A 26,305-nucleotide genomic window follows, 5' to 3' on the forward strand; every position below is an offset into this window, starting at 1 on the left:
GGCTGGCGTGCTAGCTGGTTCATTTCCCTGCTTTGCTACACACTCGCTGGGGGACCTTTGCTAAACTCCCACTACAATCAGCCCGAGACAGTCTCTTGGTGCCTCAGTTTCCCCTCTGTAACATGGGGTAAGAGCCCTGCTCCGTCTCCTGGGGGGCTTAGGATAAATACGTTAGCGATCGTGAGGGGCTCGGCTACTGCAGGGAGGGGAGCCAGAAATAGGAGCACAGAGAGCCAGAGATTTTGAGCAGCCCTGGGCTGCTCTGACTTAGGGGGCAGGGCAGGTTCAGTCCCCAGCATGCGGAGGGCAACAAAAGTGGCATAAAGCTCCTGTGCCCCCTTGCCCTGGCAGCACAGCCCAGAATGGAGAAGGCAAAGGGGGGATGCCCCAGTGGCTTCCATCCACCTCAGAGAGGAGGGCATGAGAGTGTGTGTGTGGGGCGGGGGGGAGAGTGGCTGCCCTGCTGGTGAACTCGTACTGTGCTCACAGGCTTGCAGTTGTGAGCTTGAGAGAAAGGGGGAAATCAGGCCTCTGGCACAACAAATCACGACGCAAAGCGCCATAAATCGCCCCTTGTGCTGGGCTCTAAAAACACCCATTCTCGGACCCCCTGAGATGTAAAAAAAGCTCAGATGGGCACCTGGTGAGAAGTCTTGTAAAATTTTACATCTTAAATCTTTATTCTTCTTTTCCCTGCTTCCAGTGTGACGCGAGGGATCTGTCTGTAGATATTTGGAATAAAGAAAGGGGGTGCCCCAAATATAGGGGAGTCCTGTGGAAAGAGAAAACAGGCCGGATGCCAGAGATCGGGGACAGCGCACATCTCCTAGCCACACTTGCCCGACCCCTTTCAGAGAGCAGTGGCTACATGGCAGGGCCATTCCTTCCCAGCAGGGAGATCAAACGCCGCTTGGTCCCCTCAGTCCCTGCCCTACCGGTTCTCACTGGTGTTCGATCCAAGCGAAGCTTTGCTCAGGGCCAGAGAGCCCTGCTCCTCCATTCTGATGCTACTGAATCGGGTAAGGCAGATGGGGGGTGTGGGGGGTGAATCATGCAGTGATCAGATCCCAGATAGGAAAAGGCATGGGGCTCTGCAGGGATAATTAACCCCTCAAATCTGCGGCCAGGCCAGGACTCCAAGCCATCTCATTGCTAATGTCCGAACCGCTGCATGATGGGAAAAGGATTAAGATGGCTCCCAGCTGTTTGCAGTGGGATGAGGGGACAGAACCCACGGCAAGCTCCGGAGACGGATCGAAAGTGGCCTCAGCACTCGGGGCAGGAGTTGGGAAGGTGGAGCCGGTCTTTTCCCCACTACATGGGGACTCCTCTAGCTGAGGCTGCCCAGGTTGAAATGGGATCCACCCAGCATGACCCATCCGTAGTGTCTGGCTGGGAGGAGGAGGGTGGCCCGAGCCGAGAGCACCGTGCCTGGAAACACAACGCACATTTGAGGACTGGCCACGTCCCACCAGCTCGCCAACCTCAATGTGGGCTGGAGCTGGGGCCGCCCAAGTTCGTTACACCTCCATGGGGGCAGCATGGCCTGATCCCTCCTCTGGGTCAGAGTCCGGGGCAGCAGCTGGGGCTCAGTTGCGTTGACTGGCCAGCTCCTGGGAGATGAACTTCCGCAGGCGCTCGAGGTACTGGCTGTACAGTTCAATGTCATTGTGGCCAGCCCCCTCCACCCACAGGGGCTCCACAGCCTTGGGGCAGCGCTCGTACAGCGCCAGGCCATGCGAGAAGTCGATGACCTCATCTTCGGTGCCGTGGATGATGAGGACGGGCGAAGTGATCTTGGACACCTTCTCGATGCTGCAGGGAGGAGAGAAGCAAACAACCCCCTGAGCAAACGCTGCCCTGCATCAAGCACCTCCTGCCACCAGGGGCGCCCCAGAACAGGCTGCAGCCCAGACCCCATCAGTGAAATGCAGCCACCTCTGGGGTGGAGGAGGAGAAGCAACCTACTAGCTCATAGCCCGGTGCACAATTTGTTGGGGGTGGAGGGCTTGAGGAATTACGGTAAGGACTTGCAGCAAACCCTACTCCGGCTCCCCCGCCAACTCTCAGCTAGACTGCAAACCCCTCACAACAGGCGCTGTGTATCCTCTAACACCCCACAGACCAGTGTTAGCCCACAATAATGGGCTTGCTAGGAGCGCCAGGAAACCGGGGGCAGGGGCTCCACATGGATTGACCATCAGGGTACGTCTTCACTGCCAAAGAGGTGTGTCCTGAACTCGGGTTGAAATAGCACATGGCAGCTCAGGCTGGCAGCTCAAGATCCAGCCCGGGCTCCATCTGCATCTGCTCAGCCCAGTCCAAAGCCAAGCTGCCACACCCTCACTACTGTTTTCACCTGGTTCGCTGACCTGAGTTCAGAACGCACCTCTTCTGCAGCGAAGACGAACCCCAGGGACTCTGGCTCTGCCATGCTCTGACTACAAGGGAAAACAGGGGGTTTCTCCAAGCCAGCGCTGTCAACTCCTAGATTCCAAGGCCAGAAGAGACGGGTGTGGTCATCTGCTCTGACCTCCTGCACGCACGGGCCAGAGGATTTCCCCCAGTGCTTCTTGCAATGGGCTCAGAACTCGGAGAGCCTTAGTGCATCCTTTAGAAAGAGCCAACTGATCGCCAGTTAGAGATTCCAAATGATGGAGAATCCCCCACCTCTCTTGGCACAGTTCCCCAGGGATTTTCCTTTCAGTACATCCCTGTTCCTGGAGGGTTTTAAGAACAGGTTGGACAAAAACTTGTCTAGATTTACTTAGTCCTGGCTCAGCGTCGGTGGCTGGACTAGACAACCTTCCCGAGTCCCTTCCAGCCCAACACCTCCGTGAGTCTGTGACTGACGTTGCCGGTAACTGAGCGTACGTGTACATGGCTACAGAACACCCGTGGCTGCCCCGGGTCAGCTGACTTGGGCTCACAGAGTCATCAAATTGCAGTAGATATTCCGGCTCCGGCTGGAGCGCTGGGACCCTCTCCCCATTGCAGGGGCTCACAGCTCAGCCTCCAGCCCGAACATCTACTCCACAATTTTACAGACCCACAGCCTGAATCAGCGGACCAGGGCCAGTGTTTTACTGCAGCGTAGACGTACAAACCAGGCCACAGCTGTCACTGTGATTACACAGGGGCGCTGCCCGGAACATAACAACCCATTCTGCTGATGCTGCACAAAGCAGGAAAAACCTCCCACGCCCACTTGGGCAACTAATGTCTGCAAGGCGGGTCGAGGGCCCCAGGCTGTGGTTCCAATGCAAGCGGGGTGCTGTGGGTACAAAGCAGCGTGGTGCAGGCATCCCAGAATCTCACTGTTTGGGGGGATCCGTGGCCACTTCTAGAGGAGAATCTGCCTTTGGTCCCCAGGCTGGCTCTGGGGCCCAGCAGGCATGGCAGCAGCACGAGAATGGGGGAGAGTGGGATTAAACTGGTGCCTCCCCGCCCCCTTCCAGGGGTGTCTGGATTTCCAGAGGGGCAGCTGGCAGCCAGAGGGGCACCAATTTTCTGCACCCTGCCATCTGGGACCAATGGACATGCATGCACCCCTGCAGAGACGGGCACCTCCCACGGGATAAGCAGGTGTCACAGCCACACAGAAAGCAGCCCAAGGCTCACCTTTTACCTACAATCCCTTGTGCTGCCCCATACCCCTCCAAGGGCCAGCTGCAGTTGGAGCCCATGTGGACACTGGGCCATCGTCCCCTGGCAGCCCAAGCTGAGCTCGCTCCCCAGCTGGGGAGGGGCAGGGTGGGGGAAACACTCACTTGGGGAAGGCGTCGAAGCAGTACGTCTTCTTAGTGTCAGGAAAGGCGACCCTCATGCCCGAGGTGAGGGGTGAGTGGAGCACCACGGCGGCGCACTCGTAGCGGGAGGCCAGGTCCACAGTGGGCACCGTGCCGATGCTCTGCCCATACAGGATGATGTTCTCCGGGCTGATCCCGTACCTGGGCAGGAAGGGAATCTGGGGGGTTAATTCCCAGGCGCTGTCCAGCTGGGGAGACATTCTCCCTGCAGCCCCAAACCCACAGGCTGATGGCAAACAAGGAACTGTCTCGCTCGGGCCAGGAGAAGGTCCCATAGGCCCAGCTCCTATGACTCCCTGAGAGTGAGGGTCCCTGGGCAGAGGACAATAGGTGGCGGGATTCCCCCCTGCCCATCAGGGACCCCCAGTACAGGGCAATGCAAAGGGCTGCCCGAGCTGGCTGTCTCCCTGCAGGCCACCTGGGCAAAAGGCAGGTTAACCACTCCCAACCACAGAGACTGAGTGACCCCCCCATGCTCTCATAGCCTTGTACCCCGGACTCCCAGCCACGCAGCAGCCTGTTTCCATCCTTCCCAAGGAGGTGTTGCTGGGTGTGGCTCTGCACTCCCCCCGGGAGCAGCAGGGAGCCGAACCCTGCACTCAGGCTTGTGGCACTGATTTGCCTCCTAGCGAGGGGGGGGAAGGGGGCCAGCCCCCAACACACAGGCCCCTCATCCTCGGGCCTGATCCCCTTCCTCCTGGCTGCTGCAATGGAGCTCAGGGCACGAAAGGCAGGGCCCCCCTTCTTCTAGCCTCTCCCCCCAACACTAGCAACTGAAACAAACACCCATCGCCGGGCCAACATACACGCAGGCACCGCAGAGACTGCCATGGTGACTGGCTTATTCCCTCTGGGTTTCGGGCCCTGCCCCTTCCACAGGTAGCTGGCTCCGCCCCGCCCCCCGATTCAATCAGACCAGCCTGAGGCGCCCCCCACTCAGTCCTGGGCACGCTAAGATCCTTGGGGCTGGGCTGCCCTGGGCCCTGGCTCATTCCCCACAGTGAACATGACTGAGCCCTGTACACACCCTTTGCCCATGCAGGCGTGTGGGGCTGATGTAGGGCAGGGAAAGCTGGGGGAGACGGAGGAGGAAATGGGCAGAGGAGGGGACGGCTGCTCCAGCTGGGGGCATGGGCCTAGGGAGGTGCTGAGGGTGGGGGGGTGGGGGGAAGTGTTGGGAGCTAGAGCAGAGGCAGCAGCAAGGCAGGGAGGGCCATGGACGGGAGGGCAGCCCAGCCAGGAGCCAGCAGAGGGACTGCTGGGTGCAGGAGAGGCAGGGGCCATGGATGGCTGGGACGAGCCGCCAGGTGTGGGGGGCTCCGTGTCCCACCCAGGATCAATTTAAGCAAAGCATTGAGCAGGCCCAGGTGGGGGGCCGGCCCTGCAGCTGGAACTGTCCAGCTCAGCCTCCCCGCAAGCCAACGCCAGGCTCCCAGCCCTCACCCCCAGCAGACGGCTGCAGCAACACGCCAGCCCCATGGTCTGCTCCAAGGTGCAGGGATCCTCTGGATTACGAGCCCTGTAGGGCGAGGACTGGCTACCTGCGTGGCAGTGACCTACTTCTGCACAGCGCCGAGGGCAAAGGCAGGGCCGCACGCGGGACCCAGGCAGACGCTGAGCAATTAGCAACGTCAGCGACTCCAGTGTACATTTCCCCGGGGCGTTCGGTGCTGGGGAAAGATGCCACGTTGGCAGCCGTGGGGATAGATGCTTCTGTTTACCCACAGCCTGGGCAACAACCAGGCAAACCACCTCCCCCGATGTCCTCTGCTCCAGAAGGACACACCTCTCTGGTTGGATCACTGAGGCCCAGTCAGCACAGGGGGCTTGGTCTTTCCCCCGAGTTTGAAGCCTTCCCTCTGGGTGAAATACAACTGAATTGCCAGTTGGTTTTCTCGGTGTCAGTGCAGCCTGCTCTGGAGAGGGATACCGGTACTGAGGGACTGGCCAGCGAGCCCCCACTCAGGGCTGGGAGCCTTGACTGGGCCACAGACCAACCTGCTAAAGTGCTGTATGCCAGGAGGCTTCCAGTCACTTCTGCCCTGGGGCTGAGCTGGAACCTGGAGAGGGAAGCTGGCTCCTGTTGCTGAGTGCCCAGCCCCACTCTGTGGCTTCTCTCTTTTAACGGAGCCCAGCCCACGTCCTGCTTTCACCCAAACCGGAAGGCTCCCCACGGCGCCGGGATATGAGTCACCCCAGAGCAGAGCTGCTGGGCGGGCTGGGACTGTCTAGAGCCACCATATAAATTGCGGCCTCCGGCCTCTCCCTCCTGCTTCCTCCTCTGCAGAGACGCTGGCCCCTGCCTGTGACAGTGCCTGGGGCTGTGACACCCCGGCCACAGTGCAGGCTGCTCTCCGAACAGGCACTAGGCAGCCAGAGGAGGGACAGGCGGCCTCCTCCAAAGACCACAGGAGGAACCCGCCTCCCTACTCAGTAGCAGGAGTGTAGTCGAGTGGTAGCGCAGCAGTTTGGGACTCAGAAGAGCTGGGTTCTGTTCCTAGTGCTGCCACTGAATGGCCATGGGCAAGTCCCTACCCTGTGCCTCAGTTTCCCTTCCTACCTGTTGTCTAGCTAGGCTTTGAGCGCTCTGGGGCTGGGACTATCTCACTCTGTGTCTGTGCAGCACCCGGGACAATTGTAGTAATAAAGGGAATCTGTATGGGGGGAGAGGAGTGTGGCATCCTCTAACGACATGCAGAAAAGGTCTGAATCTTTATTTGTTTCCTTGTGTGGTTTGTCACATTGGGAACTCAGGCATCCTGGCCCCGGTTAGACACTGAGCAACAGCAGAATCAACAGGGTTAGATATGGGCAGCCTGTGCCCAGGGACTTCTATTCAGGCTGTTTCTACCACTTCCCTTATCGCCTTATTTCCTGTAGGAGAAACACTCCCTGGAAAGAAGATTCAGCAATTCTGCCCATCCAGTTCAAAGCTCCCGCTGCACATCTCAGAGTCACCCCAGGAGTCCTCCAGCTAAACCAGACCTGCCGCCCCCGCCAGACCCCAAACCAGGCAGAACAAACCAAACCTTCCAGGCCCTTTTCCTACCCTATCAAAAGGGGCACAAACCTCCCCGCAGCCCCTTGCTGGGCACCTTCCAGAGCAGCCTCAGAGACTCCCAGCCTCACTCCCGCCAGCCCCCAGCATCCAATCCACGTAGCCCCCCTTGGCGCTGATTGGTGCGTGGCAGGCGAAAGCATCCGGGCCCATCCCTTCGCGCCAAGTCAGCAGGGCTCATGTATCATGGTTGGTTCTCCAGGATGCTTCCTTTTGCCACCTGTCCCCCAGCATCCCGCTCACCTGCCCCTGCTCCCCACGGGCTCCCATGGCGAGCTGCCAGCCTGCACTGGGAGTGGGGCGGGAACGCCCTCCAGAGCCTGCTTGTTAAACCACCTGCAGGAGGCGCTGGGGAGACACAGGAGGTGCCCTGCCCTCCACCAGCTGAGTGCCACTCACACTGTCCTTCCAGCCGCAGTCCTGGCTGCCTGGGGCATGAGCTTTCCCCATGCCTGATGCTGCCCTGTCCCCCACCATACCCTGCCCAGGAAGGAGGGGTTCAGCCTCTGGGGCCCGGGCAGCCCTTGGCCTCCTCACTGAGGCCAGTTAAAGCCACCATGGCCACTGGCCCTGCCCCCTGGAAGCTGAGCTGGGTCTAGGGTGACCAAACAGCAAGTGTGAAAATTTGGGACAGGGAGTGGGGGGTAACAGGAGCCTACATAAGAAAAAGACCCAAAGATCAGGACTGTCCCTATAAAATCAGTTCATGTGGTCACCCTACTGGGACCCACCAGCCCTGGACCGTAGTCACACTGGTCACCCCAAGGGGAAGGCTCTGTCCCCACAGTTCCCCCATAGCCTGCCCACCCCCGCCGCCCTGTGCATTAGCTCAGCCCTGTCCCCACCCCACCAGCGGCTTCCCCTGCGAGCTCCTTCCGAGCGGCTGTCTCGCCCAGCGAGGTTTCCTGTTTTCCACTGCGCAGGCCATGGGGCTTTCCTGGCCCTCCCCGCCCCCACGGCACTCGCTGCAGTGACCTCGAGCTGGGCTGTCTGTATCTCATCGGGAGTGACGGGTTCCCAGCCACCTGAAATCCAGAGCCACCACACTGCTGCCTTCTATGCCAGCTGGGCCTCCTCCGGGCACGCGGCTGCCCTAGCGAGCAGCAGCAGTGGCTGCTTGATGTCCTGGATGTCCCCATGGCCACATCTGGGTGCAATAGCTGCCATCTCGGCCAACGTACCGGGGGGGCAAACCGGGGACTTCCAGAGCTAAAAGCGTGCCAGGGCTGCTACCGCCTGACCAAAGCTCCCAGCTGGGGCTGGAACAGACTCAGATCTAGAGCTGGGAGAGAAACGGAGTTTGGGGGTTGCTGGCTAGCTGTAAAACACTGGGGGAAAATCGCTGAGGGTCGCCCCAAACCCAAACCATTCTGATGTCTTCAGCAACTCGCAGAGTCAAAATAATCAGTCAAGACTTTTTGATTTTGAGCTTCGTCATCCTCCATCCCCTCCCACACTCCCGTTTTTTTGCTTTTTAAGTACAATTAAAACTCGTTCTCAATCGTAAAATGAAGAGATTCCGTTTCAAAAACATCATAATAAAACATTGCTGCTTGTTCGGATTTTGGAGCGGGGGAGGGGGATTTAGACTTTTTTTTCTGACCAAAACAATTTGCCGAACTCAAGGTGAATTTGCAAAATGTTTTGGTCAACCTGAATCTGCCTCTTTTGCTGAAAAAAGTTTTAGTGGGAACATTTCCCCAGCTCTCCTTGTACCAGCTGTGGCTTGGGCACAGAGAGGGAGCATCACACATGCACTCCCAGGTTGAGCATCCAACAACCTCCCGTAGCCTGGGTCAGGGGATGCTGGGATTAGAAGAGCTCTCCTCACCCTGCATTGTCTGGCCTCTGCCTCAGCCACTTGCCTTTCACGCTGGTGCGGATCTAGGCTGACCTAGAGACCTGGGGGACGGGGCTCCTTGCTGGTGGAGGGGCAGAGCCAGGTGGTGGCCGCATGCTGCAGCCAGTGTTGCTTTGCCAGATCCCCTGACAGTTTCACGTTGCAGGGTGAGAGGATGGAGCCTGGTGGAACTCCATAGAAACATGAGATTTCCCAGCAACACTGGACAGTTCATCCCAGCAGAGCAAGCCTGGGTCCTCCCCGTTGAACATATGGGGAAACTGAGGCACCGCAAGGTGGAAGTGACATGATCCACTGAGTCGGTGGCAGAGACAGAAAGAGAACCCAGGAGTCCTAGCTCTCTGAGGTTTAAGCCAAAAGGCGGTCTCTCCTCTGTAAATAGCTGAGAAATCTGCCCATCCCCCTCAAAATACTCCCCCGTTTTTAGCCCAGCTCTCAGGCTTTGAAACCTGAACCTTTTTTCCAGGCTCACAAAGGTGTGTGGTGGGTTCCCTTCTATCACCCCCCTTATATCAGTGACACGTCTGTGCTCCCTGGCTCCCTGCAGAGGGGCTCTGCAACCGCAGGGAAAGCTGCCCTCCGATACTGCGCACACGGCTGGAAGCCCCAGAAATCTCACCCTACAGCTGCCCCAAAGGAGCAAAAATCCATCCCACCGGGTGACAGTCGTCCAGATCATAAATAACCCTTGGCCCTGCTCTAGCACGTGATCTTCTATCTGAGTCTCTCAAAGAACTTGACGCACAATAAGCAAAACTCCTCATCACATCTCCTACGAGACAGGTCGGTATCATTCTCCCTGTTTTACATAGGGGGAAACTGAGGCACGGAAGGGTGACATGCCCAAAGTCACAGAGTGGGACTTGGCTCTCTGAAGGCCTATCCACTGGGCCACGGTGCCTCTCTCAACCCTAACCTGCAGCCCTCCCTCTCCCACATGCTTCTGGCCCTGAGCTCCGCTTATGCCTCTCAAACCTGACCCACAGCTCCTATGCTATGCCAGCCCCGTGATCCCCCCAGCTCTGCCAATGCCCCCCCAGTCCTGACCTGCAGCCCCCTGCTGTCTTGGCTGTGGGGGTCCTTCCTGTCCACAGCTCTGCTGATGCCCCTCAATCCCGACCCGTAGCCCCAGTTATGCCAGGCCTGGGGTCCCCAGGCACTGACTGCCAGAGAAGGACTCCATGAAGGCCAGATCTTCCTGTACTCATTTCCCTTTACGCCCCCCTCCCCAGCAGCCTTGGGCCTGTGGGGCCTCTGGGGAGGCTAGCCGGCCCCAGGGGGAGCTCACCTCGTTCTCAGGGCCTGCCAGGCCGCGTCGATGTCGGCGTAGAGATTCTTCTCCGAGGGCTTCCCCGTGCTCACGCCGTAGCCCGAGTAGTCATAGGAGAAGATGTTGCAATTGATGCGGGTGCCCAGGCCGATGTAGAAGCTGCTCATCTGGCCCAGGTCCACGGCGTTGCCATGGGAGAAGAGCACCGTGAACCTGCCGGGGCAGAGCCGTGGGTTAATACACAGGGAGAGGCAGCCAGAGGCCCTGGGACACTGCTGGACACCGCAGTCTCCTGCCAACTGTCCTGCTGCCACAGGGACCCAGCACAGGGCTGGGGAGCCACTAGCAGCACCTCGCTAGCCAAGGGCAGGGGGGAGCCACAGGAGGGGGCATGGGGGAGGGGAGTTTGGGGAGGGAAGAGGATCCAGGGGAGATCAGGGGGCACGGAGGAGCAGGGGGGTGGGGGCAAAGGAGCCCAGGGTGCAGGGGAGGCCCTGTGCCAATGTCATTCCAGAGGAGAACAGGATGGGAGGAGGTGGGAGACAGAAAGGTAAGTCCAGCAGAATGGAACCCAACCTCTCCCCATCACCAACCCCCTCCCCAACCGCCAGCTCAACACTGTCCCCCCCGCTCAGTCTAACTGACGTTCTCCTAGCCCCCCCCCCCCCGCATGCTCCTAGTGGTGGGGCAAGAGGCCGGAGGCTGCACACCCCAGACGGCGCAGACCCCGTGAGCACAGGGGGCTGGGTCCACCCAGTGCCCAGAGAGGGCAACAACCTTCCATTGAAATGAACAGCGACGTCTCCCAGACCCTGTCCCCTTCCCCACCCCGTTGTCACTGCCCCAGGGGGCGGCCTCTAGGGCCAGTGAAAGACACGCCTGGGGTGGGCTCTGAAGGAACTGGTGACCGGTCACTAGCTGGCGCTCTCCCTTCTGAGTTCACACTAGGCTGACGCCATGGGGTGGGCTAAGAACCACCACATTAGAGGGAGGGGAGTGCAGTGTAGTTGTAACCATGTGGGTCCCAGGATACCAGAGAGACAAGGTGGGGGAGAAGGAAACAGCTTTTATGGGAACATTCCCGCATTAGCGTCAACTTCCTGGACACCAGGATCAGCTTCCAGAATGGAACCCTACAGACAACCATATACAAGACACCCCAGGATCTCCCCACCGACCTTCACAGATCCAGTAACCACCCCAAACACACCAAGAACTCTGTTCTCTGCAGCCAGGCACTCAGACACCACAGAATATGCTCGACAGGGTAAGTCTGGGATACACACCTTAACACATTTAAACCCGCCTTCATCAAACTAGGACATGCCAGCAGAGAAGTAGATCGCATCACGGAACGGGCCACCCAAAAACCTCAAGAGAACCTGCTTCAGGCCAGAAATAAACCCCCTCCAACTGCGCACCTCTAGTTTTCACCTACCATCCCACACTGGAATCCAATGGGGTGTCATCAAACAACTATAACCCATACTCAGTGGGGACCCCACCCTGAAAGAAATAATTCCTGAACCCCCATTTCTGACCTTCAACCCTTAATCTCTCCAAGATGACCATCAGACACAAGCTCCCCACACCAACGCAAAGGGGCCCCAGACCCAGCCAGAACAACAGATGGAAAACCTGCAGAGAGATCTTCACCAGTACAATGATCAACACCCCCCCGCCCAACACACTTTTCCAGATCCACGGGTCCTACACATGCCTGCCACAGTATGTGGTGTGCCTCATCCAGCACACTAAATGCCACAGTAACAGCTGTGTGGGTGAAACCAAACAATCACTATACTTCGAATCAGCTCACACAGGGAAATGATAAAAGCCAAACACACCCCATCACTCTGTGGATGGACACTTTTCACAAAGCGATCACTCTATACCTGACCTGTCAGTCCTAGTCCTCACAGTAAACCTGCACAATGCTTTCAAAAGATGAGCCTGGGAGCTTAAATGCATAACTTTGCTAGACACTAAAACTTACAAACTGCAGAGACCCTGGATTTACAGCTATTACAACAATCTGTAACCCGCTAACCCCCCCATTTTTGTCTTATGACTGCAGAGGTGTTAATGGACAACTCTGACTTGAATGGCCCCTTACTTACAATACATGCTAATCAAACTGTTCCACCTTGCATTTTGCTGGATGGCTGGAAGGACCTTTCCCAAACCTGAAAAGCCCTGTGTGGCTGGAAAGCTCCTCTCTCTCACCAACAAAGTTGGTCCAGTAAGAAGCATTACCTTGCCCACCTTGTCTCTCTTTCCACTGGGGCAGAGCTAACTTCAGTTCCGTGCTTAGGAGCGCTGTGCTCCGGGGTCCTTTCAGTGCCTTTGTAAGATGGGGGGGCACTCCTCCCCCTTCGGCATGTTGTGAGCATCAAAGTGCGAATGCTGCTCAGAGCGAGGACAGGGGACGTGACTCGGCCTTACTCTGAGGGGAGAGCAGATCTTCAAAATGCACCAGGGAAAATCAGCTCCTGAGCAGTCCGTAGCCCAGGGGAAGGGAGGGGCAGGGAGCCACACTCTCCTTGGATCCCAGCAGCCAGAGAGAAGATCAGAGACCGAGCACCTGGCAACCAGATGGGGCCGGCGTCTATGAGGCCGCCAAAATTGACAAGGCAGAGAGGCTTGGCCGGTAGCATCTGCAGCCGGACCAGGTGCTAACACACTTGGTCGGCTTAGAGGCAAAGAAATCCCCTGCAATCCCGGCCTGTCCTAATGGTGTGCTAAACCCAGGAGCCTGCAAAAAAAAAAAAAAATGGGGGCAGGTCTGTGCTTAGATCAGCTCTTTATGGCACTCCAGGTACGACTGGCACATTTGGAGGCAGAAATCCTGCTCGTGGGCAGCCAGGTCCCCCTTTGCCCTGCCTGCTCCGCCGCTGGGTCATAGCGCTGCTTGCAGGAGGACAGCCCCACAGAACAGATGTGCAGCGACACATCCCAAAATCCGGGGCTTCTAGGCCTGGATGCAAGGTGGAACGAACCCCGACCAGAGCTGGTGTCTCTGACAGACGGCAGTGTGACCTCATGCCGGCCACGGAGAGCCTGAACTGCCCATCGGCGCCAACCGTGCTGGAGGATGGGACGGGAAGGGGGCCAGGCAGCAGGTGGCCTGGTTGGGAGTGTGGCCCCCAGAGCAGCATCCAGCCCCAGACCTCTCCCAGGGCTTCAAACCTTCAGAAATGGACTACACGAAAAACTCCCATTTCTGCTCTGCTCAGCTCTTCAATTCTGTCCCCCTCACCCTCCCCTAGCTGCTCTCTTGGTATGGTCCAGCTGCTCTGTCTGACCCTTGGTATGATGTCTGACCACTGGTACAGTCTGGCTGGGGGACCCTTGGTGTGATCTGGCTGGTCCGGCTGAACCATGGTATGGCCCGGCTGGGTGACCCTTGGTATGATCTGGCTGAACCTTGATACAGTCCAGCTGGGGGACCCTTGGTGTGATCTGGCTGAACTTTGGTACGGTCCGGCTGGGGGACCCTTGGTGTGATCTGGCTGAACCTTGGTACGGTCCGGCTGGGTGACCCTTGGTGTGATCTGGCTGAACCTTGGTATGGTCCGGCTGGGTGACCCTGGGTGTAATCTGGCTGGTCCAGCTGACCCTTGGTTTGGTCGCTGGGGGACCCTTGGATTCCAGGCTCTCTCACCCATGCCCCCTGCCCTGGTCCAGGCCTCACTCCCTATCTCCTGGGTTGGTTCCCCACCCACCCCACACCGGCAGCTTAGGCCGGCCCAGCCTAATTCAGTTGTGCTCCAGGTGCCTCCGGCTCCTCTCAACGACAGCTGTGGGCAGCATCTTCTGCTGGGCAGCAGGGAGAGCCCTTGACTTTTCCACGGCCAAAGTCAGGTGCCAATCAGGCCAACACAGATACACATCACCCCACATACACTGCACTTATCGCTGCCCTTTGCCCTCCTCACATGCACTCTGGATCGAGCCCTGAGTTCAACTCCCAGCTTTGCCACTAGGCCTGACAGGAGTCCTTGGGCAAGTCACTTTCCCCTCTCTGCGCCTCAGTTTCCCCATCTGTAAAATGGGAAGAATGACACTGACCTCCTTTGTAAAGCGCTTTGAGAGCTGCTGATGGAAAGTGCTATGTACAAACTAGGGATTATTAACCAACCTGCCCCAAAGTTTATTCATTCCGCTGGAGCAGCCATCCCAAAAATTATTCCACTGCTGTACCCAATTTACCCTGGCCACATGCCCGTGATGGGTAAACTTGGGCCTACGCCAGTTTAAGTTTAAGGTCTGACTGCTGCTACTATTGATGAGTTGTACTACAGGAGCTCTATCAGGGTTCTATCGTACTAGGCGCTGCACAGACACATAGTAAGAGACAGCCCCTGGGCCAAAAAACTTGCAACCTAAACAAAGGAGGCAGACAAACTGTGGGAGGGGCAGGGACTCGCCCAAGGTCATCCACCGATCAGTGGCAGAGCCAGGATACAGTGCTCTACCTACTAAGCAATGTTGCTTCAGTCGGTGTTTTATACTACTTGAAAACACAGCTCTTACTTCTCGCTTCAGAATGGCCTAAGACTGTGCACGTGAAAGCCACAAGATGCTTATGCACAGACAAACTATGTGAGGTTATTTTGGGGCATGAGGGGATGTGGGTGTGTGAGGGGGGTGACTGGCCCTTTCTGAGCCGTGCTGCAGTAAGACAGAAGGACCAAGATTCAGGGGGGAACGGGAGAGGACAGGACATAGCATTTAAAGTCAGGTCCTAAAGCCTAAATGGAAAGCTGAGTGGTTTTAAAGAATCTTGGTCATGGTAGCAAAGGGCTTTTAATCTAGACACATAGTAACTGGGCTGATTTAAGTCAAACGGTTTCTAAATCAATTTAGATCAAACAGCCCTCTGGTGTGGACACTCTTAAAGCATGTTCAAGAGGGCCTCCTCTTGGGAAAAGCTTAATTCAGTTTGTTACCAAATTCAGAATCTAGTTCAGCTAAAATCACTGTAGTTTCTGTGTGCAGAGCAGGCCTCGGGCGCCGGAGTTTACAGGTGGAGGAATACCAAAAAATAAGTCCCACTAAAATGTCTAAATCCATTTCTAGCATACAGTAGAACTTCAGAGTTACGAACAGACCAGCCAAGCACACACCTCGTTTGAAACAGGAAGTATGTGATCAGGCAGCAGAAGAGACAAAAAAAAAAGCAAATACACTACAGTACTGTGTTAAACATAAATTATTAAAAAAATAAAGGGAAAGCAGCAATTTTCTTCTGCATAGTAAAGTTTCAAAGCTGTATTAAGTCAATGGCCAGTTGTAAACGTTTGAAAGAACAACCATAATGTTTTGTTCAATTACAAACATTTCAGAGTTACGAACAACCTCCCTTCCTGAGGGGTTTGGAACTCGGAGGTTCTGCTGTAGTTTCTCCTGTGACGCGTGGTATACACAGGTTGCACGATGGTGGGGAACGGGGTGTCAGCTTTATTTATATACCTTACTTGTGTAATGGGCTTTCCAAACTCAGGCTGAGAAAACCTCTCCAGTATCATCCGGCATTGTCTGCTGACCCTGCTGTACGCTTACATTTCAGATCGACCGAGTCACATCACCTGGGGTGGGGTGAAAAGTTCAGGCTCTTGTGCCATAGTTAAGCCAACCTAACCCCCCCCAGCATAGGCAACTGAAGTAGTTACTCCCCTTGAGCTGTAACTGCAGTTCTTCAGGATGTGTGTCCGTAGAGGCGCTCCACTTCAGATGTGCATGCGCTTCTCGTGCCCTTGATGGGAGATTTTCCGATAGCAATGCCCGTTCGGCCCGCGCGTGCACCCTTCAACACCTCCTGCTGGACACCGAGGCTATACACGGGTACGTCGGCAAACCGCCCTCCGTGCCTTCTCCACTCAAACGTCTCCGCAGAGAACTGTCCGAAGCAGAGGGGAAAGAGAACAAGTAGGGGAGCACCCATAGGGACACACACAGATTCACAGACTGTAGGACTGGAAGGGACCCTGAGAGGTCATCGAGTCCAGTCCCTTGCCCTCCTGGCAGGACCAAATACTGTCTAGACCATCCTGGATAGACATTTATCTAACTTACTCTTAAATATCTCCAGAGATGGAGATTCCACAACCTCCTTAGGCAATTTATTCCAGTGTTTAACCACCCTGACAGTTAGGAACTTTTTCCTAATGTCCAACCTAAATCTCCCTTGCTGCAGTTTAAGCCCATTGCTTCTTGTTCTATCATTAGAGGCTAAGGTGAACAAGTTTTCTCCCTCCTCCTGATGACACCCTTTTAGATACCTGAAAACTGCTATCATGTCCCCTCTCAGTCTTCTCTTTTCCAAACTAAATAAACCCAATTCTTTCAGCCTTCCTTCATAGGTCATGTTCTCAAGACCTTTAATCATTCTTGTTGCTCTTCTCTGGACCCTCTCCAATTTCTCCACATCTTTCTTGAAATGCGGTGCCCAGAACTGGACACAATACTCCAGTTGAGGCCTAACCAGCGCAGAGTAGAGCGGAAGAATGACTTCTCGTGTCTTGTTTACAACACACCTGTTAATGCATCCCAGAATCACATTTGCTTTTTTTGCAACAGTATCACACTGTTGACTCATATTTAGCTTGTGGTCCACTATGACCCCTAGATCTCTTTCTGCCATACTCCTTCCTAGACAGTCTCTTCCCATTCTGTATGTGTGAAACTGATTGTTCCTTCCTAAGTGGAGCACTTTGCATTTGTCTTTATTAAACTTCATCCTGTTTACCTCAGACCATTTCTCCAATTTGTCCAGATCATTTTGAATTATGACCCTGTCCTCCAAAGCAGTTGCACTCCCTCCCAGTTTGGTATCATCTGCAAACTTAATAAGCGTACTTTCTATGCCAATATCACATCTCGAAGAACTGTAGTCACTGCACAAGGTGAGTAATCTCTTCTTCAAGTAGTGTCCCTATGGGTGCTCCACTTCAGGGGACTTCTGAGCGATTTCCCCACAGGCAGGAGGGAGCTTCAGAACTGAGTCCAGAACTGAAAATAGTACTTCTGTACCCTGAGCCCCATCAGATCTGATGGCCTGTATCAAGGCGCAGTGCTTCGAAAATGTATGTACTGAAGCCCACGTGGTAGCCCTACATAACTCAGACATCGGATGTTCTTAAGCAATGCTTTGGATGTTTCTTGTGATTTGGTACAATGTCCTGTCACCCTTTGAGGGTGATGAATGCTTGTGATCTCCTAACAAGTGACAATATATCCAGCTATCCACTTCGACAGTCTCTGAGCAGCAATCGCAGATCCCTTGGATATATCTGCGGAGGAGATGTACGGCCTGGGGGACCTTTGAAATCACTTGGTCCCATCCAAGTAGAAGGCCAGTGCTCTTCAAATATCCAGGGTATGAAAACAGGACTCTTACAGAGGTCTATGGCTCTTGGAAAACCAATGACATATGAATATATTGGTTGGGGTGGAACTCTGAGAGAACCTTAGGGAAGAATTTAGGGCATGGGCGTAAAGAAACCGTATTCTTGTAAAGGGGAGATCTGCCATCAAAGTGCCAATCTCCTCAACTATACGGGCATTGTGATGGCTCCTAAAAAGGCTGTCTTCATAGATAAATGGAGTAGAGAACAGGTTGCCATAAGTTCAAATGTTTCATAAAGTAACTGAGTACCAGATTGAGGTCCCAGGTTGGGGTCGGGTCTCTAGTCTGGGGATAGAGATTCCCCAAACCCATAAAAAATCTAGATACAGGAAGCGCCAATATGGAAAATCCCTCTATATTTGGATGAAAGGCTGATACTGCAGCCAAATGGACCTTAACGGAGTTAAGTGATAACCTCAATTTCTTCAAACCCTGCAGATAATTCAGGATTGTCTCCTGTCAGAGATCAGCAGCCACTACCAACAGGCCCTCGGAGGACACCCTTGGGGCCAAGGAGAGACCCAAGAGGACGCTAGGGCTCTGTCTCAGGCCAAAGTGCTGGAGAAGGAACTGAAGGCGGTTCACCCGCTCATCCCTATGTGGCCTCGGTGTTCGGCAGGAGGAGGCACAGGGTGCACGCGTGGCCTAAATGGACACTGCTAGCGGAAAAGTCTCCGACCAAGGGCTCAAGAGGCACCTGAAGCGGAGCAGCCACAGGGACACTACTTGAAGAAGAATTTTTCCATCACCCTAGCTACTGCCACTCAGAGAGTTGAGTTAACTTCCACTGCTTTAGGAAACATCTACACTACAATGCTACAGTGGTGCAGACGTGGCCTTAGTCTCATGCTGTTAACGCTGTCAAAGCCCTTCACAAATGCCCTTTCATTAAGTTTAATTACAAGCAGGAACTGTATGCCAATTGGGACCTTTTCACCCACCACTAAGAGGCACCCACCTCTGGAGTGGGAACATGGCAGCTGTTTAACCCTGCACTGGCACGCTGTGTAATCATTTAGGACAGGAAGTGTGGAATACCCTGCAGGGAGGATTCGCTTCAGAAGAAGGTAACTACCTAAGCAAGGATTCAACCAGGACCAGAAGTCAGGTCTAACATGGACAGAAAGACCCACTTCCACCCACACAGCGTGAGGCAGCACTGCCTCTGAGAGGGGAGTGATCCCTGCTGAGTCACTGACGTCTGGAGGTCTCCGATCCAAAGAGCAACCCAGTTTGAGAGACCCAGTGCCCGAGGTGGCCCAAGCAACGGGCATCACGCCACACGTCAACTGTCAGGAACAAAGGCAGTGACACAGGAATTCCAAAGGCAGCTGCGAAGCTCTCGGCTGTGCAGAGAGCTTACACAGCAGCTGCTGGCTCCCAAACTCAGCCATGCCCCTGCAAGCCCTAACCACAGGCAGGATGAACTGCAGCCTCCAGGGCAGGGCACTTACAACACGAGGCAGCCTCAGTGCTGCTCCTTTGTCTGCCCTTCCCCAGCTGTCACTGCCAGGTGCCGCCACAAATGTTAGAGGTTTAGGAGCACGCCAGGCAAGTCCCACTCCAGCCTACAGGGGGCAGCACGGAGCCTCGGATAAGACTGGCACAATTTCAGCCCCACGCAGGCGAGCAAAATGTACCAGCCCAGGCACAAAATCAACCGCATTGAGCACAACGGTGCCGCTAGATGCTCCAGTGTAATACACAGAATAAAGATGCTCCAGAGAAAGGCACTCATATACCACGGTGATGGGTAAGGAATCAGAACCTAAATAGCACAGAATCATGGGGGGCAGATGGGGAACTAGTGATATTTCACTTGTCCTTGACAAATAGTTGCTAGCCTGGGCATGTAGAAGGTAAGTTAAGTATTTGAGACGCCCTCCATCTCAGGATTATTCTGCCCTGCAAGGCAGGTTGACAGCAAAGACCTAGGTCTCTACGTGTTAAGATGTTATTCACAGGGAACAAATCTATAATAACGGGCTCTTCAATCTACAGAGAAAGGTCTAACACGATCCAATGGCTGGAAGTTGAAGCTAGACACATTCCGACTGGACATAAGTGGCATATTTTTAACGGTGAGCGTAATTAACAACTGGAACAATTTACCAAGAGTCATGGTGGATTCTCCATCACTGAGAGTTTTCAAACCAAGATTGGATGTTTTCTTTACAAGACCTGCTCTAGGAATTATTATGGGGCAGCACGTTATGCACGAGGTCAGACTAGATGATCCATTGTGGTCCCAACTGGCCTTGAATCTATGATCCCAAATCAAACAGAAGGGGCAAAGTAGGAAAAAATATATATTATATAAATATATATAAAATCATATTTGTGACTTTAAATCCCTTGTCTTTGTTTTTTTGTTTGTTTTTTCCTATTTAGAAATAAAATCTCTAACATTTGAGACCCAAATTTGCCAAAGCAGCCCCTGATTCTGTTGGCTCCTATTATCACAACTTCAGACACCTAGGGAAGCCTAGTGATCAACCACTGGAGCAAGCTACCAGGTGGACATCATCTCTGGATGTCTTCAAATCTAGACCCAATGCCCTTCTGCAAGATGCTTTAGCCCAGGGGTTTTCAACCTTTTTTCAGTTGCAGGCCCCTAAAGTATTTCAAATGGACATGCGGACCCCCGTAGTCTGCAGATCTCCAGGGGCCTCTGGACCCCAGGCTGAAAACCACTGCTTTAGCCAAACACAAATGATTTGGCTCAATATTGGGTGCAATTCTCTGGCCTGTGATACACAAGAGGTCAGACAAGATGTTCTAATGGTCCCTACTGGCCTTAAACTCTATGAGCCTAAATCCCGGCTCGACTGAAGTCAATGGCAAAACTCCCACTTTTGCAGGGCCAGGACATCAGCCCACGAGTGTCATTTTCAGAGATGGTGAGCATCAGCAGAGCCCAATGACACCACCGGGGGTCCTGGGCGCCCAGCACTCCCCAGCCGTCTCAGGCTGGGCACCTGGAGGTAGTGAGTTGTGAGTTCTCATCCTGAGGGTCACATTACCCCCTGCCTGCCCCATATTGCTATGTGGGAGGGGAATCCTGACTTAGTGGGGGCGGGACCCTGAGACAGACCGGGTTGGGAAGCATTGGCTGGAACAAACACGGAGCATGCAGTCAGCGGCGCTGGAGAGCAACGGCCCCTCTGTGCAGTACATCCATAGCCCACGCCAGCCATGGGCCTGGACTGACTTGGGAAGGGCCGGCACTGGGATCGCACTTGGCCGGCACTTGGCCTGACTGCTGCACGGTCAGTAAGGGCGTCCAAGGGTGGCTCTTCCATTGTGGACACCAACCAACCACTGGGCTGAGACCAACCCCTGCATACCCAGCGGATGGAGAGGTTCTGAACAGACACCTGCCCTGAGGAGAAGGCAGCCTCAGCCCTTCGCCAGGGCTAGGGAAAGGCTGTGCGCTCTCTGTGGGGGGTGGGTGGGCCTGGGGAGGGAAGGGGTTAATTGACACCGACATTCTGTGGGGCTAATTGGTCTCCTTATATGCTCCCCGCTGCCAGCAGAAAGGGTCTTCTCACTGCCCATCACACCACAGCTCTGATCCCAGCTCAGCGCCTCCAAGGGACCCTGCTTTGGTTTCTCAAGGCCCGATCCGGGCACACCATGGAAGGGAGGGAGACGTGACTGCTGGATTGGGGACACGCACTTTTGGGAGGACCCTTGAAACCCGAGCAGCTCAGGGGCTGATCTGTGGCAGCAGGGTGAGAACGGGGAGGAAGAGACACCCGGGCAGATGCCTGGGTATGTGGGGCTCACAAATCATGGCATGAGGGGCACAGAGGGCTGGGGGAAGGGGATGCGATTCCACTGAGACTCCTAGCTCAGGAGAGCAGCTGGGGCTCCAGGTGAGAGTCAGGGCCTAGAAACTCCGGACTCAGCTAACGAGACTAATGAGCCCAGCCCGCTAAGTGGGGCAGGGGAGTGGGGCTGACGATCAGGTGGGGGCGGAGACAGAGAAAGGACCCAGCGCTGGTCCACAGTCCATAAATAAAGCTACCGCTCACTCCGCCCCTCCCTGCCCCCAGCTCTGCCACCTGAACCAAGGGGCCAGCAAGCCGCAGGCCAGGCCCCTACACTCAGGTGAGGGAATACCGGCCAATCAGAAGTGGGCAACAAGGCCTCGCCTTGCAACCCATCCTTGAGAGCCTGGAATTGGCCCCCCGAACCCTATATAAGCTGTGAATGTCTTTGGCAAAGGGACAGGGCCCCCACAGGCAGCCTGGACACCCCCGGCGCAGCACAACTCACCCATTCGCCTGATTCAGCCTCAGCATTATTAGTCAATAACCCTCTGCCCTGCGCCAGCAGCATCCACTGGCGGATCTTACAGCACTTCACAGCAATCAGCTAAGTAGGCAGCACAACCCCCCCCTCCCCCGCAGTATAGCACCATTTCCCTCATTCTACAGATGGGGGAAACTGAGTCACAGAGTAAGGAAAGCAATTTGCTCAAGGTCAGCAGCAGGGCTGAAAATGGAACCCAGGAGTTCGGGTCAGCAGCAGGGCTGGGGACGGAAGCCAGGAGTCCGGGTCAGCGGCAGGGCTGGATATGGAAAACAGGATCCGTGCCCCAAGCTCTGTGCTTTTTCCTACCTCCCTCTCTTTCGATCTTTTTGTTTAATTCCAACCCCACTTCAAGTTATGAGCAAAACAGGTTTTGAGAGCCAACCCCCAGTGAGCATTCACCAGGGCATCTCCAAATCTCTGTGACTGGGCATCTTGCTTGGGAAGGTGCCAGATTTGGCACCGGGTCGCCGCAGGTCAGGAAGTGGCGCCATGTCGAAGCTGCATTGGCACAGAATGGTACGCTGCCTACAAAGTGTTCCAGACAGAGGATCCGCGGGATGCCTGGTCCAACTGAGTTGGGAACCCTATCCCCAGCAGCAATCAACACCTGCGGTCGTGCCCTGCTCTGCAAAGAGGACTCAGCTCCCAGGCCCGTCCACAGCCTGCCACTCACCTGGCGCCGGGCACACACCGGATATACATGCAGCCGATCCGGTTCCCCCGACCACTCTTGGTTAGAAACACCTCGATCGTGTCCAGCTCCCGCTGGGCGTACTGGAAATCCGCCCGGTCCGTCAAATGCAGCTTCCATCGCCCCGCGGTGCCTCCTCTCAGGGAGCTGGTGCTGCCCACGGGCTCTGGCTCGGGGACGACGGTGTAAGTAGGCTCCGGGGGGAGGAACGCCAGCTTGGCCGTTATCCGGCTGGGGCAGGGCGGGCAGCAGAAGAGGCAGCACAACTCACTCACCGACAGTCCGTTCATGGCGGCGGAATCAAGCGTGGAGCTCAGTTTATTTTTCAAATTAACGAACAAAATCAAAAGGTTTTTTTTTTAAATCAGCAGATCCGGCCTGGTAACAACCCGTCTCCTTAGCCTCCCTTCGGCACGGTGGCCGTCAGAACCAATGGGCCAGGCATGTCCTGTGCACCGCGGCGCTGGTCGAGGTAGGGTCGGCCACCCTCTGTCCATCCGCACCTGTCGGCAACGCCCTAGGACTGAAGCGGATGGATAAGGGGTTCATGAGAAACGACATGCAGTGCAACATGGCAAAACCAGCATCCCAGCCCACGCTCTGAAAGCTACACAGCACACAACTGCACAATACACATCCCTCCCCAGAAAACACACACAGCACAACTGCACAATACACACCCCTCCCCAGAAAAAAACACAAAACACAACCGCACAATACACACCCCTCCCCAGAAAAGCACACAGCACAACTGCACAATACACACCCCTCCCCAGAAAACACACAAAACACAACCAAACAATACACACCACTCCCCAGAAAATCACACATAACACACCCTCTTCACTGAAAAACACATAACACCCATCACCTTACCAAAAACATGTTTTATACCTACACAATACAACCCGCTTGCTGGAAAATACACAATAGACACAAAAAAAATTTACCACCCTCACTCCAAACCCCACAAAACACAACACATACTCACACAACACCCTCCTCCCAAAAATCACATATTACACAGCCCTCCCGTAAAATACACACAGTACGCCCACACAACACATATTGGTCACCAAAACCCACATACCCACACCGAAAAACACAAAAAAATACCCCCACGCAGTCCTCTGCTCACACATAATTCACCCACCCAACATATACCCGCCACCAAAACCCACACACAGCACAGCCACACAATACACCGAAAACCACACATACACTCATACTGACAAAAACCACATGCAGCCCATAGCACTCACATACCAAAGCCACTCTCTGACCAACGCACGCTGATCACCAACACACACGGCACACATCCTGCGTCTCAAACCCCACACACAACACAATACACAATGCCCACTATGACCCTGATTCGGCAATCTGGCTCCCTGCCCCCTCCCGCAAAGCTCAGATGACGGGACATGGGGCTAGCATGTTGCGCGTGCTACCATCATCCCCATAGTAGCATGGCACCACATCCACTCCAGAAATTACACAACGCCCCACACATGGGCAGCAATTCTGCTGCACACGCTCACAACCAAGAGACAGAACGTAACACACACACCAAAGCGGTTTCTGCAAGTTTGGGCAGAGCCTCCTGACTGAGGAATGTTAAACTAGCCCAGACCGCGAGGAATTCTACTCCAGCTGCTTCCGCAGGCGGCGAAAGAAGAGGAAAGGGTGGAGGGAAAGAGGCCCAGGAAATCGAAGGCTTATATGGAAATATTTCTATCCCAAATAACCGGATCCCCCCACTCCCAGAATAACTGGATTACTGCACACACACACATCCAGTCTGGGACTTGTTTTACATTAGGGGGCAAATTCTGATCTCACCCCAGTGTAAATCCTGAGTAGCTGCGCTGGAGACAATGGAGTTCCTCGGGATTTAGGCCTGTGTAGGCAAAAGCAGGATTGGGCCTCTGATGTGACTTCCCCCTGCCTCCCAACACAAGCTGACAGGGGGCAGGAGGGAGATGGAAAATCATCTATTCAGCCCCTCCCCGCATGTCCCCCCCCAAATAGGTCCCAGGATCAGCGGCTCACTTCCTTCCATTTCATTGTGCAGTTAGCAGAACAGATCCTTCCCTCCCATTATATAAATGCTACATTAGAGACATGCAACATAGAGAAACACACCTGTTCACACTAGACATATGTGTCTGCCACACAGACATGACGGATGCATCATATACATGTGCCATTAGACACGTGCTGCCGCATGACCCATCTGCAAGATACACACGCATTGCTTTATCAGACACATGTACCCAAACGCACCATGTATGACAGGCACACACAAACACTAATGTACGCTTGTTTTTCACGGACACATGCACGAGACAAAACCAGAATACATGATCACACACCCAGTCACCTGTATTACAGGCACACACTGATGCGTTGTACTGTAGACACATGCAGGATAGAAACACACACATATTTACAGTACAGGCTCACGCCCACACCGGTCTACACTACAGACATGCAGAACAGAAAAACCACACACACATACACACCCATCTACACTACACACACACAGTTTTCTACACTACAGCTTGACAAAGCCTTGGCTGGGATGATTTAGCTCGGGATTGGTCCTGCTTTGAGCAGGGGGTTGGACTAGATACCTCCTGAGGTCCCTTCCAACCCTGATACAGACAGTCACACACCTGTCTGTACTAGACTTGTGCAACGTAAAACACACCCTTATCTGCCCCAGACACACACACTTATCTACACTGCAGACAGATACAGCACCATTACAGCGCTACAAAACGCAGGCAAGTATCTGTGCTACAGACACACACTTATCTCCCTTCCCAGACACACATGCACCCGGCCTGACAACAGTATTTTGGGGGCAGAAGAAGGGATCAGCCACCGGGGGAAATGACCGCTTAAAAGAAAAGAAAACTAGCCTCCCCGCCCCCCCCCCCACAAGGGTCAAACTCCAAACTTAGTGGGGGCGGGAGCGGGGGGGTGGGAGACACAGCATTTGGATTTACACAAGCTGGCTGCGATCCTGCCCTTGCAGAAGTCAATGCAGGGAAAGGGACCTCCGCCCACTCCTACTGACCGATGCACCCCCGCTCCCCCCCAGCACGCTAGAAAACTGGGATAATCACCCCCACATCCTGCAGGCGCCTCGGGCCCTGCTGAGCAGGGCAAGTTCGGAGCTGGAGATATTGAAGGCGCTGAGGGAGGAAGACGCCAGCAGCCCGGGGAGGGGGGCAGGGGGAAAGAAGGGGCGAGGGGGAAAATCAGCTTCTAATGGGACGGCGGGGGAGGTGATCGCAGCTGGGGGAGGCGGTACGGGGGAGACTGAATCAGCTCCCAGATGGGCTGGGGGCTGCAGAGGGCTGGGGGCTGCAGCGGACGGGGGCTGCAGCGGGACCGGACTGGGAGCTGCAGCGGGACGGGGGCTGCGGGGGATCGGACTGGGGGCTGCAGCGGGACGGGGGCTGCGGGGGATCGGACTGGGGGCTGCAGCGGGACGGGGGCTGCGGGGGATCGGACTGGGGGCTGCAGCGGATCGGGCTGGGAGCTGCAGCGGGACGGAGGCTGCAGGGGATCGGGCTGCGGGCTGCAGCGGGACGGGGGGCTGCGGGGGACCGGGATGGGGGCTGCAGCGGGACGGGGGCTGCGGGGGATCGGGCTGCGGGCTCCTAGGCAGGGCACCTCGGTCCTTTATCCGCTGCAATCTCCGGAGCGGGGAGCATCCGGGATCCGAGCCGGTACCGGGCCCCACTCCGACGCGGGCCGCTGCCGCCCGCTCGAGCCGGTCCCGGGCCCGCTGAGCAGCTTGAGCCGAGCGCGGCCTCCTGCATCCCCCCCGGGGACCCCTCCGGGCTGGACCCGCGCTGCTCCCGGACGCTC

The 26,305-nt window shown here is 55.3% G+C and overlaps 1 protein-coding gene across 4 annotated transcripts; it reads right to left on the minus strand.

Annotated features, from left to right (window-relative positions):
• Positions 1 to 644: 644 nt before the first annotated feature.
• Positions 645 to 25,811, minus strand: ABHD17A (abhydrolase domain containing 17A, depalmitoylase). 4 transcript variants are annotated; one of them, XM_032788232.2, is made up of 5 exons: positions 25,555 to 25,811; positions 22,403 to 22,937; positions 10,017 to 10,211; positions 3,771 to 3,950; positions 645 to 1,815 (listed from the first exon to the last, which is right to left on the minus strand). In XM_032788232.2, exons 2-5 carry the CDS (start codon positions 22,708 to 22,710, stop codon positions 1,590 to 1,592), a joined length of 909 nt encoding a protein of 302 aa, XP_032644123.1. In that variant the 5' UTR covers positions 22,711 to 22,937; positions 25,555 to 25,811; the 3' UTR covers positions 645 to 1,589. The 4 variants fall into 4 exon arrangements, with proteins under 4 accessions (XP_032644123.1, XP_032644133.1, XP_032644147.1 ...); XM_032788242.2 differs by having other exon boundaries at positions 22,403 to 22,943; XM_032788256.2 differs by lacking the exons at positions 22,403 to 22,937; positions 25,555 to 25,811 and adding an exon at positions 12,264 to 12,714.
• Between the last annotated feature and the right edge of the window lie 494 nt (positions 25,812 to 26,305).

This window comes from Chelonoidis abingdonii, chromosome 11 (genome assembly GCF_003597395.2).
Source record: "Chelonoidis abingdonii isolate Lonesome George chromosome 11, CheloAbing_2.0, whole genome shotgun sequence".
NCBI lineage: Eukaryota > Metazoa > Chordata > Testudines > Testudinidae > Chelonoidis > Chelonoidis abingdonii.